Source organism: Branchiostoma lanceolatum, chromosome 2 (assembly GCF_035083965.1).
Source record: "Branchiostoma lanceolatum isolate klBraLanc5 chromosome 2, klBraLanc5.hap2, whole genome shotgun sequence".
In the NCBI taxonomy this organism is placed as follows: Eukaryota; Metazoa; Chordata; class Leptocardii; order Amphioxiformes; family Branchiostomatidae; genus Branchiostoma; species Branchiostoma lanceolatum.
Genome location: NC_089723.1, coordinates 19,088,140 through 19,103,572, shown reverse-complemented (window position 1 = coordinate 19,103,572; position 15,433 = coordinate 19,088,140). Strand labels below are relative to the sequence as shown.

The 15,433-nt window shown below is 41.6% G+C and overlaps 2 protein-coding genes across 4 annotated transcripts in view; one reads left to right on the top strand and one right to left on the bottom strand.

Annotated features, from left to right (window-relative positions):
* Window positions 1–153: 153 nt before the first annotated feature.
* On the bottom strand, window positions 154–8,879 carry LOC136427737 (trimethylguanosine synthase-like). Of its 2 annotated transcripts, none has more exons than XM_066416852.1 (13): window positions 8,752–8,879; window positions 8,195–8,312; window positions 7,256–7,829; window positions 5,874–7,005; window positions 5,572–5,695; window positions 5,238–5,402; window positions 4,607–4,717; window positions 3,840–3,928; window positions 2,826–3,404; window positions 2,272–2,403; window positions 1,501–1,717; window positions 1,108–1,186; window positions 154–656 (listed from the first exon to the last, which is right to left on the bottom strand). In XM_066416852.1, exons 2-13 carry the CDS (start codon window positions 8,302–8,304, stop codon window positions 549–551), a joined length of 3,420 nt encoding a protein of 1,139 aa, XP_066272949.1. In that variant the 5' UTR covers window positions 8,305–8,312; window positions 8,752–8,879; the 3' UTR covers window positions 154–548. The 2 variants fall into 2 exon arrangements, with proteins under 2 accessions (XP_066272949.1, XP_066272950.1); XM_066416853.1 differs by having other exon boundaries at window positions 8,757–8,878.
* A 5,284-nt stretch (window positions 8,880–14,163) lies between these two features.
* LOC136427740 (probable 3',5'-cyclic phosphodiesterase pde-5) overlaps window positions 14,164–15,433 on the top strand; it is a 69,192-nt gene continuing 67,922 nt past the window's right edge. For both annotated transcript variants that reach the window (XM_066416857.1, XM_066416856.1), the window contains exon 1: window positions 14,164–14,590. In XM_066416857.1, coding sequence (XP_066272954.1) covers window positions 14,170–14,590 — 421 coding nt within the window. In that variant the 5' untranslated portion in view covers window positions 14,164–14,169. The remainder of the gene's footprint in view (window positions 14,591–15,433) is intronic.

Here is a 15,433-nt window from a genome sequence, read left to right as displayed (position 1 = left end):
CAAGCTGCAGTAACACTGGATCGAAGATGGGAGGAATATATTTACAGATAAGTGAGACAATGTTGACTTGAAACATGCATACCTATAGACTCATATCATCTGACGAAGTCATCTGGTTTTACAATAATAACAACTGAGTCATAACAACTGAAACATATTTCTATCTTTATTTTACAGATGCATCCGTCAGAGAGATAAAAAAATATAAAATCAGTCACTTGGTATAAAAAAAATCATCAACCACGGTCTGAAACAAGATGCCACATGCTTAAAGGTTTTACTGACTAGTGTGGTTGCCGGTAATTCTTATCACTAGTGAAGCTCTGTTGCCTTCAATCTGGTTAAAACAAGTCAGCATCAATCTAAAAACTGCCACTTTTCTTAACCTTCCCATACAAATCAAGTGACAAATTTTCCCCGCATCTTCACAAAAAACATTGTTAAATTTTCTTAGCTCAATAATATGGAATGTATTTCAAAATTAATAGACCCAGATGATGGCAGGAGAAGAGACATGTCGACAACGGATGAAATGTTTATACATAAGACTAGTCATCCACAAGTTCTCCATAGTAGGCCGTGACAGTCTTCAGCTTCCTGTTTAGGAAGTTCTGCTCCACCTCCACTCTCCCCCCTGGTCCTGCTAGTGACACCAGCTGTAGAGGAAAAAGAATACAGAAGAAGAAGAAGAACTTCACAGCGCAACAATTGTAACGGGTACAATGTATGGCAATTTGTAGATACATTAACAATCGACTATTTCTAATATTTAACAGTTTCAAAGAACTTATCTATAACATGAATAACAATCGATCTATTAATGTGCATTCTAATGGCTAAAACAGTATACAATGTAGTGATGATGATGATAGTATTCTGTGTGGTATATGATGATAGTATTCAATGTAGATGTAGATGTAGATGTACACATGCTAAGCTATCCTAGAGACATAGGGCAGGATTTAAGTTACAGTTAAATGGTTGAATAGGAAACAAAGGACAAATCTGTGTTAATTCAAGAAGCTGAAAAACAAATATAGAAAGCTACAGTAAGGCAGAGATTAAGTCAATGCTACTCCTTGCAAGAATTTGTGAATGTTTCCTTACCTGCTCAACATCTGCATTTCTTGGCACAAAGTAAGCAATGTTGTCTGTTATCTCCTTGGTCTTCTCAAATATCTTATAGGTGAAGGTGTTAAGGAGTCATCATATCAAAGATCTCTGCTTGTTTTGTTCTTAAGACTTTGTCAACAGATTTGGTGTGGGGAGAAGCAAAGCCTTAACAAGAACATAAATTGCAATACCTTTAACTTTTTTTGCACACCAAATTATAGGTTAGTTCCAAAAGTGCTAATGCATTCTTCCCATAGCAACATCTACAGTACATGTATGTCTGAAATGAGAAGGCTATTTTGATGATGGAATTCTGAAATATAATACATTATACATGCAAAAAAAGATTGATACAAAAATTGTATCATCAGTAGATGAAAAGGATATCCATCAGGAACAATCATAGTCTTGATGTCAAAGACATCAGCTGTGAGGTAGTCTGGTCCTCCCCAGGGGGGGCTGAGGAACACGACATCAGCCTTCAGCCCCTCAGCCAGCTGTAAGAAGTCCCCCTGAAGGAACTCTATCCGATCTGCCACTCCATATATAGCAGCATTGTGGCGGGCACAATCCAGCTTCACCGGGTCGATGTCTATGGCTATCACTGTCAAAGAAAATTCACATACATGAATATATACATACATACAGTATTGTGGAGGACAAAAAACTTTGTTATATGTATGATGCTACAATGTAACATCTAGAACAATGTACCTTGGCAATGTCATACATTGGGTGTAACTGAAAGCTACAAACTTATGAGCCTCATGCTGTGTAAGATTTTGAATGAAACTATCAACAGTGGAGTTCAAGAAATATTGAGAAAGGTAACCACTGCAATATACCGATACATTTGGTAGATAACTTTATAAAAGTCAACTACTGTATCCTGGTATCTAAACCTAAATTTGTACCATAGGTCCTGAGTCTGTTCTGTCCTCTCCAAAAATAAACAATGCTATTTATGGAGAGGACAGAAGAGACTCAGGAGCTATAATAGGTTTGGATACCTGGCGAAAGTCAACAGCTTCCTACCGACTTACTGCAATACGTAGAATATAGTTACTCCACAAAATATTGTGCTGGCCTACTCCTAGGCCTACAGAGTAATGATTCTACCATCAAAGAAAAAATATGAAAGTTCTACAAGCTGCTTACCTCTCTCACAGGTGAAGGCAAACTGAATGGCGTTCCCTCCCACCCCACAGAAGGCATCTACGATCAGGTCACAGCGGCACCTCTCCGCGATATGATAGGCGATCTTCTCTGGTGTCACAGAAAACCAGCCCTCTGGATCAAGGGATTACACAAAATACCATTATAATTAACTAACAGTTTTACCTGTAAAAATTTACTATCTGAAACATACTATCTGAAACATACATTATACATATAGGATTAATACCATTATCTGGCAGTATAGTAACAGTAACAAGTTCATTATCAACACTTGACACATTTACTTTTCTCATTTTTTGACTGTAGTAAAAAAATGCTGTATGGCTGATATTGTAATACATGCTGCAATATTGTAGTTCACATATCATTTTGAACACAGAAGACTTCGTTATAAACCTTAACTGATATATACAACAGTTTCATTAGCAAAGTTGTTAATAGAAGTTGTTAGCAGAACATATGGAAAGCTTCTGTAACATTGTATAATACATGCAACTGCTGAAAAGACAGAGTCTCAGTCAAGATGCTTTTACCTCTGTCCATCTTGATGCCATGGTCAAATTTGAAGAAGAGCCTGTATCTCTGGGCCCAGTACTTCATAATCTCAGGATCGTCTTTAACATCTGGTGGCATGGGTAGCGGAGGAGTGGTGGGTCGTCTTCTCCTCTTCTTCTTTCTTCTTTTCTTCAGCGGACTTATACTTAAGCCTGTGGTATCTTCTACTGAAGCTTCAGTTGGGGGTGTTAAACGGTCTTCAGTAACAGTGCATAGTTGATTGTCTGTTTGCCTGTTCCCATTTTCCTCTGCATCAGTTTTATGCACATCTGATGTTGTCCTATGAGAAACAATGTCAGCATCCAAAGTGTCACTCTCACTCTCTGTGTCTTCAGTTTCACTTTCGTCTTTCTTGGTTTGCACACAGGATGACATTGTTTTCTTACTGATACTGTCTTCACTTTCACTGTCGCTTGAATCTGATGAGCTTGAATCTGATGAGCTTGAATCCTCTTTTGCCTTGAGTACATCTGACATCAGTTTACTTTCCTCTTCTCCTGCCTGAGATGTGGATGGTTGGGAGTCTGCATTCTGAGATGAGCATCCAGCTGTTGTTTCTAGATATTACACAAAATATGACATGTTTAGGCATACACTACATGAAGATATACATGACATTGTATGTAAAACGACCAATGCTAAAGAACTATTTGGACATTCTGTGTCTCCAGGACACATTTACAGTACAGATGATTTGTTAAGATATACATACATACATGTTAATGATGGGTACACATTTCTCACTTGATGCTTAAACTTAAAGATGGAATCAGATAGAAACAAAATGTGATGAATTTCTCTCAAACTGCAACAAGTATAAGATGCACTCCAATACAAGAACATGTGTAACTTACAGTACTTTTAAGCATCCCAACTCACTCTCACACACACAGAAGTGCCAGTTATGCTTCTTAGCCCTGACTCTCAATTCTGTGGATACTACCACAAACAAGTTGTTGACTACTTGAAAAGTTACAGGTGAAGTATGACACCTTCTTTAGTGACAGCTTGCAGGAAGTCTCTGACTCTCCCTACCACAGGGCTCGTCTCGTGGAGGCTCACTTCTCCAGCTGCATCAAACCTGGACAGGAGAAAGGAACAATATGGAAGATTCACAACCATCATTTCTACAATATCACAATGCTTATTCAGCATTGGGGGTGTCCCTGTGGTGTAGTGGTCTGCGCCTTCTGCCTCTCACCACATCTGGTTCAAATTACTTGGACCAGAAGGACTGGGGTTCAAGCCCCAGGTAGGACACCTCTGGACAAGAGGTGCATTGAGTCATACCAAAGACTTTATAAAAATGGTACATACTTGTGAAACAGTATGGAAGTTAAACACACTTCACTGCCAGTGGACTAGCCCCCTGCTACAGTGATTGCACCACAAGTGTGGCCCAGGGCTATGAAACGGAGATGGGCACCGCCCTATACATCAATAATGCTGTGGGAGGATTTTAACTATTCAGCATTGATTGTGTTAACAAATTTGAAGATATGTTAGTAAAACTGCTAGTGTACTACAAGAACACAATGCACAAAGTGATATTTTCCATAGGCATTTAATACCATATGATAGCTCATGTGCCAAATGATGACGTCCTAGAGGCAAGATAAACACTGACAAAACTTGTGCTTGTAAAACAGAATTAATCTTTAGCACCATGCAATGCATCTGTTCCATCATTTCAGGAATAACTTAAGTTCTAACAAATGGACCAAGCTGTTCCAAACTTAAACTCTAAGACAAGACCCACCTGATGTGTGTACGACTTTGTGACTGGATGTTCAGCGTCTTGGAACGCTTCCCGACTTTTCTCTGGTGGTAGTTGACATGGCCGTGGGAGAATCTCGGCAAGTCCTTGAATCTGGTCGGGAGACATACGAAAATGGAAGAAACATATCTATGTACAAACAAGGTGTAAACTGGCCTATTTCATTTTATTTTTAGCACATCTGCCATGTACCAGGGCTTAGAATTCATTTTTGGGAATAACCTAAAAATTTAGATGCACAGAAAGAATTTTGGGTGCACAACATAAAATAAAGTAGAATGTCAGCAAAATGTATTTACAAACCCTATTGCCTCCCTTTAAGAACTTCACTCTGAAATTCTATACACATGTATAGCTAACTTCAAAATTCTTAATGAGTAATACATCAAACAATGTACAAGAAAGGTTATATTTCTTTTTTTGATACATTTCAAGAATATTCTGTATACTATTGCCTACAAAATAATTAGGTGCAGTGGTGCACCCACAGTCAAAAATTAGGTACACTGCTGCAATTTTGGGTTCACAAAAGTACACATACACCCAGTTTTTCCAGCCATGGCCGCATACTTTCACATCTATAGCTACAGTACATGCATGTCCTAACTTTTACCTTGGAGCAGGTGGTCGAGCAAATTTGAGGCCAATGACACCAAAGGCTGACTCCATCCTCTCAGCTTGGTCAGAGGTTGTTTGGTCCTGTTTTGTGGGGTCAGAGGTCAGTTCTGTCTCCTCTTCAGTCTCTCCAGCCGGTTTTTCCTCTTCATCTAGTTCATGACTAAAAAAATCAAGGCTTGTTGATAACTGTTTATGTTATGAATATATTTATTAAGAAGTGTAATAAGCTTGTTATGTATTTTTCTTACAAGCTGTCTAATTGTTAAGTGGTTGCAGATTGATGGTGTAAGGCTGAATATAAAAACATTCTCTTAATCTGTCACACTCACCTCCTTTTCATCTTGACTGGCCGCTCTTCTGGAGGGTCCCCATCACCATCTGTGTTACCATGGCGACTGCCCCCTGGTGTCCCGAGGATGACTTTTGTCCCAGGCTTTGATGTCAACTGACCATCTAAGAAACAGAGAAACTATTCATTACATGATGCAAGTTAAATCATTAGCTGATAAGAATGTTGTGGCATTGAGATTCATCTCATATCATCAGTAGGTGGAAACCCTTTGGTCAATTTGTAAAGATAATTTCTTTACGGTAACAATCAGTAATATGAAGATGAAATTCTTTTTTTTACCTGAATTTAGTCCAGTTTTAGTTGATTCTTGCTTCCTTTTCTCTCCTGTTTGGCCATCACTAGGCTCTTCTGGCTCTGCATCCTCTGTGTTGTGAGGTGTAACAGGCGCCAATATCCTTTTCCATTGGTCAGATTTGTCACTATCCTTTTCAATACAGCTTTCTGATTGGTCAGCCACCTGTTCCTGTGATTGGTCAGGTGTGTCAATCCAGGATTTTGATTGGTCAATTCCGGTTTCATTGCATGATGGCTCATTGACGTCTTTTTGATCTGAAGAATGTGATTCTGATGATGGACAAGATTGATCAGTGGTTACCTTTCCTATTGTGGAAACGTCTTGACCTTCTGAACCAGGATTGCTTCCTTCTGATTGGTCCACTCTCTCCTCCCCTGTTTGCTCCCACCAATCAGCAGGCTGCTCCTTCCCTTTCCAGTACAAGAACTGCTGGTATGTTTGGTAGTAAACCTCCCACCAGTGTTCTTCCCATAACTTCTGGTCCTCCCCTACACAAGCCTCCATTGCACCTGCTTCTCCTACTGGTACAGGATGTACCAACACAGTGCCATCTTTTGTTCTTGGTTCTTGGTGAAGCATTGTCTTGTCACTGTTGCTGTCATCTTTAGGCTGACATTGTTCTGTTGGCAGTATGGTTGCTGTGTGATGACTGTTACACTGTTCTTGGGAGGGTGCGATCTCACTGTTCAACTGAGAGAAATCTGTATTACTCATTTCAGTAAGCTCTGCTGCACTTCCATCTGTCTCTGTTGCTTGGCAACCAGTAGTACTATTCTCGTGAGTGTTGCCACAGTGACCATTGTCACCATGGTTACCTGCATACTCTGGATACCTCTCAGACCAACTCTGCCACACAAGGTATTCCCCGTAGCTTGTCCAGTAGTCTTCCCACTGCAGCTGTAAGTCAGCACAGGAGCCTTCCCTGTCTTTCATCGGTTCTGAAGTCAATGCTTCTTCCAAAGACCCTTGAAACTCACCATTGTAGATATTTTCAACCATTGAGAGGTGGTCAGCGTCAGAATACTCAAGGCTGCTGCAGTAGTCATGGTTCCTTTTACTTTTTGACCTTCTTGACCTTTGCCTGCTCTCGTTGCCATAGTGTTGAGAGCTTTGTGTCTAAATGGGGATGCATAAACATAGGTGTGTTACAACAATGATAGTATATGTCATTTATATGTTCGTTCAGCAGTATGCAATTAAAAAATCTTATTTAAAACAGAATGTACATGAAGATTAAAGAATCACCTTTCCCGCCTACTTGAATGCATGTTTACTCCCAAACTACTCCGAAACAATACTGCATCAATGATTTTTATCATGACAACTTGATAATATATAAATTGTAGCAGAAATAATATTTTCTCACCTTTTGGGTGCTTGTTCTATCCCCATGAAAGCTGGTGGGCAGCCCCATGGCCAACATCATGGCTGTCTCATCAACATCAGCACCAGCTGGCTCCTTAGACTCTCCTCTCACTTCACGGTCCTCACAGCCAGGTTCCTCCAGGGATGCAACAGCATCTTGTCTGCTTGGTTCATCTTCTTTTGACTGAATTGGCAGCGTGCCCTTAAAATGTTTCTGTCTACTGTTGTCTAAATCATGTGCCACTGTACAGTCACTGTAAGTAGAGCTCTTCACAGGGCCAGCTTCCTCTTCATAACTGTCCTGAGAAGGATCTACCCCATTGGTTAAAACATCCCTGCTTGGATCAGTGGAACATCCTGACTTGCAGACTTCACTGCAGGTAATGCTACCAGTATGTCCATCATCACCTTCCCTACTACCATGACAATTATGTGAGATTTCTTCACTTTTCCCTTCACAGTAGTTGTTTTCACATCCAGTCATTTCATGTTGACTGTCATTTTCTTCCTCACTTTCAGTTTCACTGGAGCTTTCCGCTTTGCCCTCAAGTCCCAACTTGTACTGCCAGAAATCACTAAAACAATAAGATGATATAAGGTATTAAATCCTTCACATATAAGAATACATACCTTTTCTTTACCATGGTAACGTTACATGTACATAATGTGCATATCATCATGTGATGGACATGAAGTGGATTTATATGCTTAATCAAGTTAATAATGCTGGATGTGCTAAAATATTAACTGTTAATTACATGCATCAAGAAATTATAAGGGAGCAAATACACCAAATATTTCCTTGCCATGAAACCATGAAATGAATGATGTTTTTTCTTGTTTAATGGTGCTTCTGAAGGTTTTATGTTTATAACCATAACATCCTATATATGTATATTTCACCATTGTTTTATCATCCTTTCCAGAAAGTTCAACTTACTTCAGAAACACCCTCGTACAGCAGCAGATCACGGCGTCTGACCTCTGACCTCCATCCAGATACATCTTGACGTCCGCCACACGTTGCCACTGGAAGTTGAACGGCTTCATGCCCTAGTCTGATTCAGATAAGTCACGGTTATAAAAACCCACAAGGGGCGAGTACGCCACTCCCGGGATTCGAACTAACGCCGATCCCAATCCGTGCCCCACCGTTGTAGTGTTACACGGTTATAAAATATTATTTTAGTGCCACACATCCCATGCGCTACGTCTAAAAGCTTTCTCAAGTTACCAGGCATTTCTTACTTCAACATTAACTATTAATCAGTTAAGTCACACTGGTACATGGAGCTAGTAGGCTGTCGCTATATCTGAAAATCAACATATTTCTTTGTCTTTTTGGTTTTGTACTATCTCAACTCAGCTGCGTCTGGCGTATGCGATGTGCCCCCCTCCCCACAAAATGTGTACAACATGTATGATGGACCTCAGCATCCACAGTTGAGTGAGACTTTCACAGTTTCCAATCACGTCAAAGGAGTAAATTTAACTCACCTTACCGATAAGAGTAAAATGTCACACGGATGTCGCTGCAACAAAATTCGCGTCGCCAACAGATCTCCGGGCCAGCTTTCACATGGAGGCGGCCATTTTGATAAGACGATTCTACTCTTAAACGGGGTGAAAATTCTTGCAGGCAGAAATTAATAAGCTATTTCTGGAAGTACGGAACGCTGAATTGAAATGAACAAATTTTTTAAAAAGATTGATAACCATAAGAATTTAATGTTGGTACTTTTTAAACCTCCCAACAACGAATGCCATTATGGCAGTTAACGTTACGGGCTGTACCACTTCATGAAAGTTGAGTACCTAGTAGTTTATTCATCGACTACAAATACGGTCATGAGTCATGACAGTGGGTGCATCACTTTATCCAAGGACATTATATAATGTCCTTGCTTTATCAGGGTACTTTGCCAAGCCATTAGGAGCCGAAAATTGTAAAATAACTTGCCATCCTTTCAGTGTGTATGATATGAATTAAAACAATACTCTGTTTAAGTGATGAAGTAGCCAGTAGAGCAAATACATTTGTATATGCATTTTAATACAAAAAACAAGATAAACATTCGTGAACTCCCATTCGTTGGAGAGGCGGGAAATAGCAGATTGACTATAAAACATCGACATCGAATAAAACCACGTCTATCTTCAGACGTTATTGTACAATTACTGGCGCAGCATTACACTGATACACCAAAACAGAGACATTTGGATCGTTATAGTAAGATGAAATTGAGTCCACGGGATTGGCGTATTATTCACAGCTGGTATGCAGCCATACCTAATGCTATGGTCATATTTCCAAACCGGGGGCCCGGCCGGGAAGTTAGCGGGAACGAAAAGTATGATAAAGACAACAAAACGCACAAAACTAGAAATAGATTTATCAATTGATCAATCATGACTGCGCAAATTCCTTGAAATACACTTTCGTTCCCTCAAATACCCCGGCCGGGCCCCGCATATGAAAATGTAACCACGGCATTAGTTACCATCTGCACTCAGGGCCAATATGTCCACATATCAGACACCGGAAGCTGCTAGCTCTGACCTCAATTACTCACTACTGCATAGCGATGAGGCGTATTTGTTGTCTTGGAAACGACCTCGGTAAATGACCATATGGGCACATGAAAACCGTTGTAATCACCCAACGACGACGTTTGTTTTTATCCTGCTCAGATCTTTGAAAAATAACGTTTTTGTATGTCATTTGTTGCCTTTGTTGTTCAGTTGAGGTTGTTGTTACTGTTACAGCTGCAGACACCTGTGAGGTGAGATACAGCTCCGGTATTTCGTAAGGTGTCAGAAAATTGTCGTCATGAGCGACGGTGTTACATGTAGAATGGCCATTTGAGTAGTGTCTTTTAGCTTTTATCTGTCTCCACATCAAAGCGCCTGTCAACAGTTCTGGAGCTCACCATGTTAACGGTTAAACGCGATTTCTTCGATCAACGTCAAACAACAACAGCAACAAGATGATCTTTGAAACTTATCATAGCTGTTGTGAAGATCTACCTCTAAGTGATGCGAAGAGGACTACGTTTCCGAAAGATTCGACGAGACAGGTATCTATCTAAAGTTAGCCTGGGTGCCTTCCTCCGTTGTAACCGCTGGCTCAATCTCTTCGCTTGCTAACCACGGAGTTAGCAAGCTGCTAAAAGATTGAGCCAGAGATTGCTATGGATAATGGCACCCAGGCTATGTAGAAGTGCCTACAACGAGATATATAGATACATCAGCTCATGGGGTGTTGAATGGTACAGCAAACCTGTCAGAAATGTTCTTTTTGGCCCGTAGGGAAACTTGTGCGAGCATAATGATCAACAGTCTGATACTGTGTCATTTTGACCACTATCGTTCACAGCAACTATCGTTCATAGCAATGCATGTCTTGCTACCTCGTCCACCCCAATCGCAGCTGTCCTACTACATAAGATCGTGTGTGTCAGAAGAAATCAAAGAGAAATCAAACGGAACGTAGCTAGTCACGTGGCACGTTTTCCTGTAGTGTAGAATGGCAGGTGCTTCCCGTTAAGGACAAAAGGAAATGCGTGCTATGATGTACATGTATGTTATTGTGGACAGATTTATGGAAAAACGCCTGTACTGTCTCTCAGTACACAGCACTTGGTGACACACCTCGAATGTACCCTGTCATCTGATACCTTCATTCACTGATGACACTCAGCACGTCACGGTATTTTACAGTAGTAATTCATCTACTAATATAATTCCACCGGGGTACATAATTCCGCCACTCTGAAAAGATACGTCCAAACAGATCTCCAACCCAACGTCCGCCAGTTTATGATATGCACTCCTGTATAGCTAAACTGTGCATACCTGGGGGGTGCTGCACTGGAGATCTTTCAAACCCACTGTTTTGCAAAGTGGCGGATTTATGTAACCCCGCGGATTTATGTAATGGAGGTTACATACATGTATCTGTTCTGTATTTGTACGGTCGTTGCACTAACTACGTTTTATTTTGCGGTACGCACTGGAAACGTCAAGCCTTTGTCCCATATAGATTACTATCCACAGAGATTTAATTGATTTAGAGAAAAAATGTGCGATAGATTCAACGATGGTCAAAGGTATGTACCTATTATTGCAGGTCTGCTAAGCCGAAACTGTTCAAGCAGAAGTTCTACGTGCTATGGTGTAACATTTCACATCACGTAATCAATGAGAAATGGGGGTGAATTGTATACTAGCATTTGATGATGTAATTGACTTTGCATCTAAATTGCATTTCAAACAGAAAGTGATCTCACTCGTAACGTCCCATGTCCATGAGCCATTCACTGGTTTAATCTCGGTAATCTTTATGACACCCGACGCACATAAGTAGATTAGCAAGCAAATATCTTGGCGAAGCTGTAACCCCAATGTCCCCAAGCGTGATTGCATTTGATGCGATATTGCAAGCAACAGTCCATTCTGATAAGTTTACGGCGTTGGGGGTGCCATCATTCTGCCACCGTGCGCGAGTTGTTTGAAACGAGCGCTACAGAGTGACAGGAGTCTTTTGAAGGACGCTATTTTATTGACAAGGTTACGGGCAAATTTTGCAAGCTCGTCAGACATCTGAATACTGTTCTTTACATCCGTTTCTACGAGCTAATAGCAAACTGCTCGTCATTATGCTCTTTAGAATGAGCAAGGCTAACGAGAAGCTTGTTGGCCTGAGATATATCAACTTTTTACTGACTGCACTTTCGAATCAATTCAGGAGAACTGAGCCTTCGTCATGTATGTCACGTTATGCTCATCGTTATTGGGGAAATGAACCAGACTTCACCCGCACTCTTCCTCTGCACTTTTGGGATGTCATTACCTGAATCGTGAGCGCCGTATCAAGCCATTGTCAAAGTGATTTTTATAAGTCTGTGGGCGATGCACTAAATATCTGTGTGTAGAAACTTTACTCACGAGAACATGCAATTGCTTGAAACCGATTGTCTCGTATCAGATCAACACTGAAAATGCTCATTGTACTTAGAATATTGTTATAGCTCGTTATACTGTCCATCTCAAATTCCATTGTAACGTCTTGTCTTTGTCAGCAGGGCTAGCCCTTTGTAATAGCAACAGACTAGTTGGGTAGCCCTGGCTGTTAGCCCTGATTGTGTGGGCTGAACAGCCAAACAAATAAATAGAATTAAAATAATGTATAGGTAACTAGGGTTTAACAAAGAACTAATTTTACTTTGGACCTCCGAACGAGGCAGGATTTGCGCTAACGTTCGTAGGTTAGAAAGTAGAATTTTCAGGGATACCAGACGTCTCAAAACGCTACAAGCTGTGAGGTCCTCTTAAAGTCCCCATCTGTCTTCTGTTCACATGCACGCATACATTAACACTCCTCATCCCCGTATGAAGCGCGGTCGTCAGCCGGCTTCGTTGGCGCCCAATTTTCCCGCTTAATCCGCCGTGATTGCCCTTCCTTTGTATTCTTCAAAGACCCGCGATGAAACGCCGTTAAAAGGGAGACTAGCTAACAGTCTTGATGGAGAGACTTGTACGTGCTAGTCTCTACCAACCGTGCATATGGAATGTCCAACTCCTTCTGGGCCCTCTCTCATATAATGCGTTTTAATGCCACGCACTTTGTCATGTTCAACACCGTGGTTAATGACAGAAAACTGTTTCAATTTTTAAGCGCGCAAACGATAACACTAAGAATGTTTGTACTCGTCTCTCGAATGAAACATATGGATGATACGTACTAAACAGGTCCTGTCCCTAGTGCTGAAATAACTGAACAATTCCTGTTATTGTCCACCTTTCACACTCACTAACTCTGTCGAGCTCACTCGGAATCTTCCGACTAGTTATCTTCAATATACTCTGTCGTCCATCGCTGCAAGCAGTTTTTGTAGGTCCAAACCGCTGTCGGCTTCAAGTTGCTTAATGTGTGTCTTATGTGGTCTTCCACGGCTTCTGTTTCCGTGATTCTCACCTTTCACCAGGGGAAGAACAGAAGGTTCGCTCGACTGACTGTGTTATAGAAAAGGATTTGCGATGTAAAATGACTACATAACAAATATATGTAGTTAAATGCCGTGACTTGCCATTACAAATGCGGTAAATCGTGAATATGCATACGTAAGAGAATGTGACACGTTGAGGTGTTGGATGTAATTATAATGTGTGGGTTATTTAATTAGAAGGCCGCAAGGGGAGGCAATTAGAGATTCTGACGACATGCCCAGTAACGCGTTCCAAGGTTTTCTGTCGTTTCGCGTACATCGCACGGAATAAGCTGTACACAGGAAAGTTCTATTTTTGGTAATTGGTTCTACACGTTCTAAGGAGGGCCGGACGTTTCTGCCACTCCTTCTTATCTTCCCGGTTCCTTGATTGTGGCGTCACATAGTCTCACCCCCCGGTCGCTAACCCCTTTCATTTTCTGATTGAAGTTTTTAGTTTCATCCTTTATCGTTGCATCTATTCATACTTCTAGTTATTTCAACTAACCGCCCCTGGAGGGTGGGGATGTTTGTTTGCTTGTTGTATATCTAAATTCACTATACAAGCAATACAGGTAGTGTTCTTCAAAAAGAATTCTTCTAGCTGCCTTCACAGACCACAAATTGCATGTACAGAAAGTAGAACCATTTGGAAAACAAGTACGGGAGAAACATACATTTGCTCATCAAACGTTTAGTCCTAAACGATATTAGATAGAAAAACGTGATACGTTGTGTTATTAACCATATATCATGTAATTTTCCCTCCATTCAGAATGTCTCAAATGCTGTTCCGTGTCACACTGTGTGTGACAATTCACTTACATTTGTCGTAAATACTTCCGATATCTTTCCTGATCATGACATTGCAAGAATACACTAGTCTAACGAAATACTTTGTTTCTTCTTGTCTCGTAGTCAATCCCCCATGGATCCTCCGAAGTCTCCACGTCTTCTTCCCCCACTACGCATACATAACGGTCGGTCCAGCTCTCCTCGTCAGTCAAGCAAGAAAAGGGCCTCCCCTGTTGCAGTAGCAGATGGTAGCGCCCGTGCCACGCTTTCCACGGGTCGCTCCAGGCGGGAAGACCTCCGTCTCGGTTCTGAGACGGAAGGTGTGAGACAATGCACCGCTGGGTCGTGTGGGTGTGAGGCGGTTCATCCGCACTGCTGGCTGCGACACAAGAGCTGGGTAGCCGAAAAGTCTCTCTCCGTCGGGCGTAAAGATACAGACGTGGATTTCCACTTTGGACTGGAGCCCGGCCGGGAGGGCTGGCCGGGCGAGAAGGAAGGACAGGCCGGTGGGAAGCGGCACGAGTCCCGCTTTCCCAAGATGGGAAGCTCCGAAGGTGAGTTTGCAGGCGCGGTTACTGGTAATCTTCCCAGCCATTGCGCGCCATATGGTAAAGTAGTAGCTGAGTCGACACCCATCTTACAACATCACATTATCATCGATAGAGTCTCGATTCGTCCTTGTCTGTTCATGAAAATGTTCTTTAGAAGAATACCTTCCACGCACCTGTTTCTGTGCCCTTCTTTGTCGCGCAATGACGCGTCACACGACCGACGCGCAGCTGTATTTACGTTCGATATGATGGAATGGCTTGGGGTCGATGACCTCACATACGGCCAACTGTAGCAGCAGACGTCCCATCAAACTTCGACCAAACAGCCGATAGCTCGTCCTTGGAAGTTGCCCGTACGCTTAGCCCCTCTCTCTGAATATTGATCACGCCAGAGATAACAGATGTTTCGCTGGTATTCTCCGTGCTAGGATAGTCGCCAGGACCTGTATTTGAACTGGTGAATGGATTTTAAGTACAATGGTTGCTTTCTTCCTCCTCAGTGTAGCTTAGACGATGTTCCTTCAATAAGTGAGAAATGTGTTCTTTCTCCTTTTTGTACTGAGATAATGATGATGATGATGTATTCCATGTGCGTTCACCGCGCTTCAGTCTGTATCTCCCGTGTTGGTGGCACTGTTTTGGGTAAACTTAGCTTGGCTGTCCTTTGGGCGTTTTTTAATGAAGATAAGCTACCACTAGTAATCCTTTCATATGAAGAAAACTGGTATCTTGGAACATGATATGTCCTCAGAGCTGTGGCACAGAAATCAACACAGGCAGATAAAGCTATGGCTTGCGAAACGTAGCGAGATTTTGGTCCTATTTGACTTGATTTGATTGTATTGG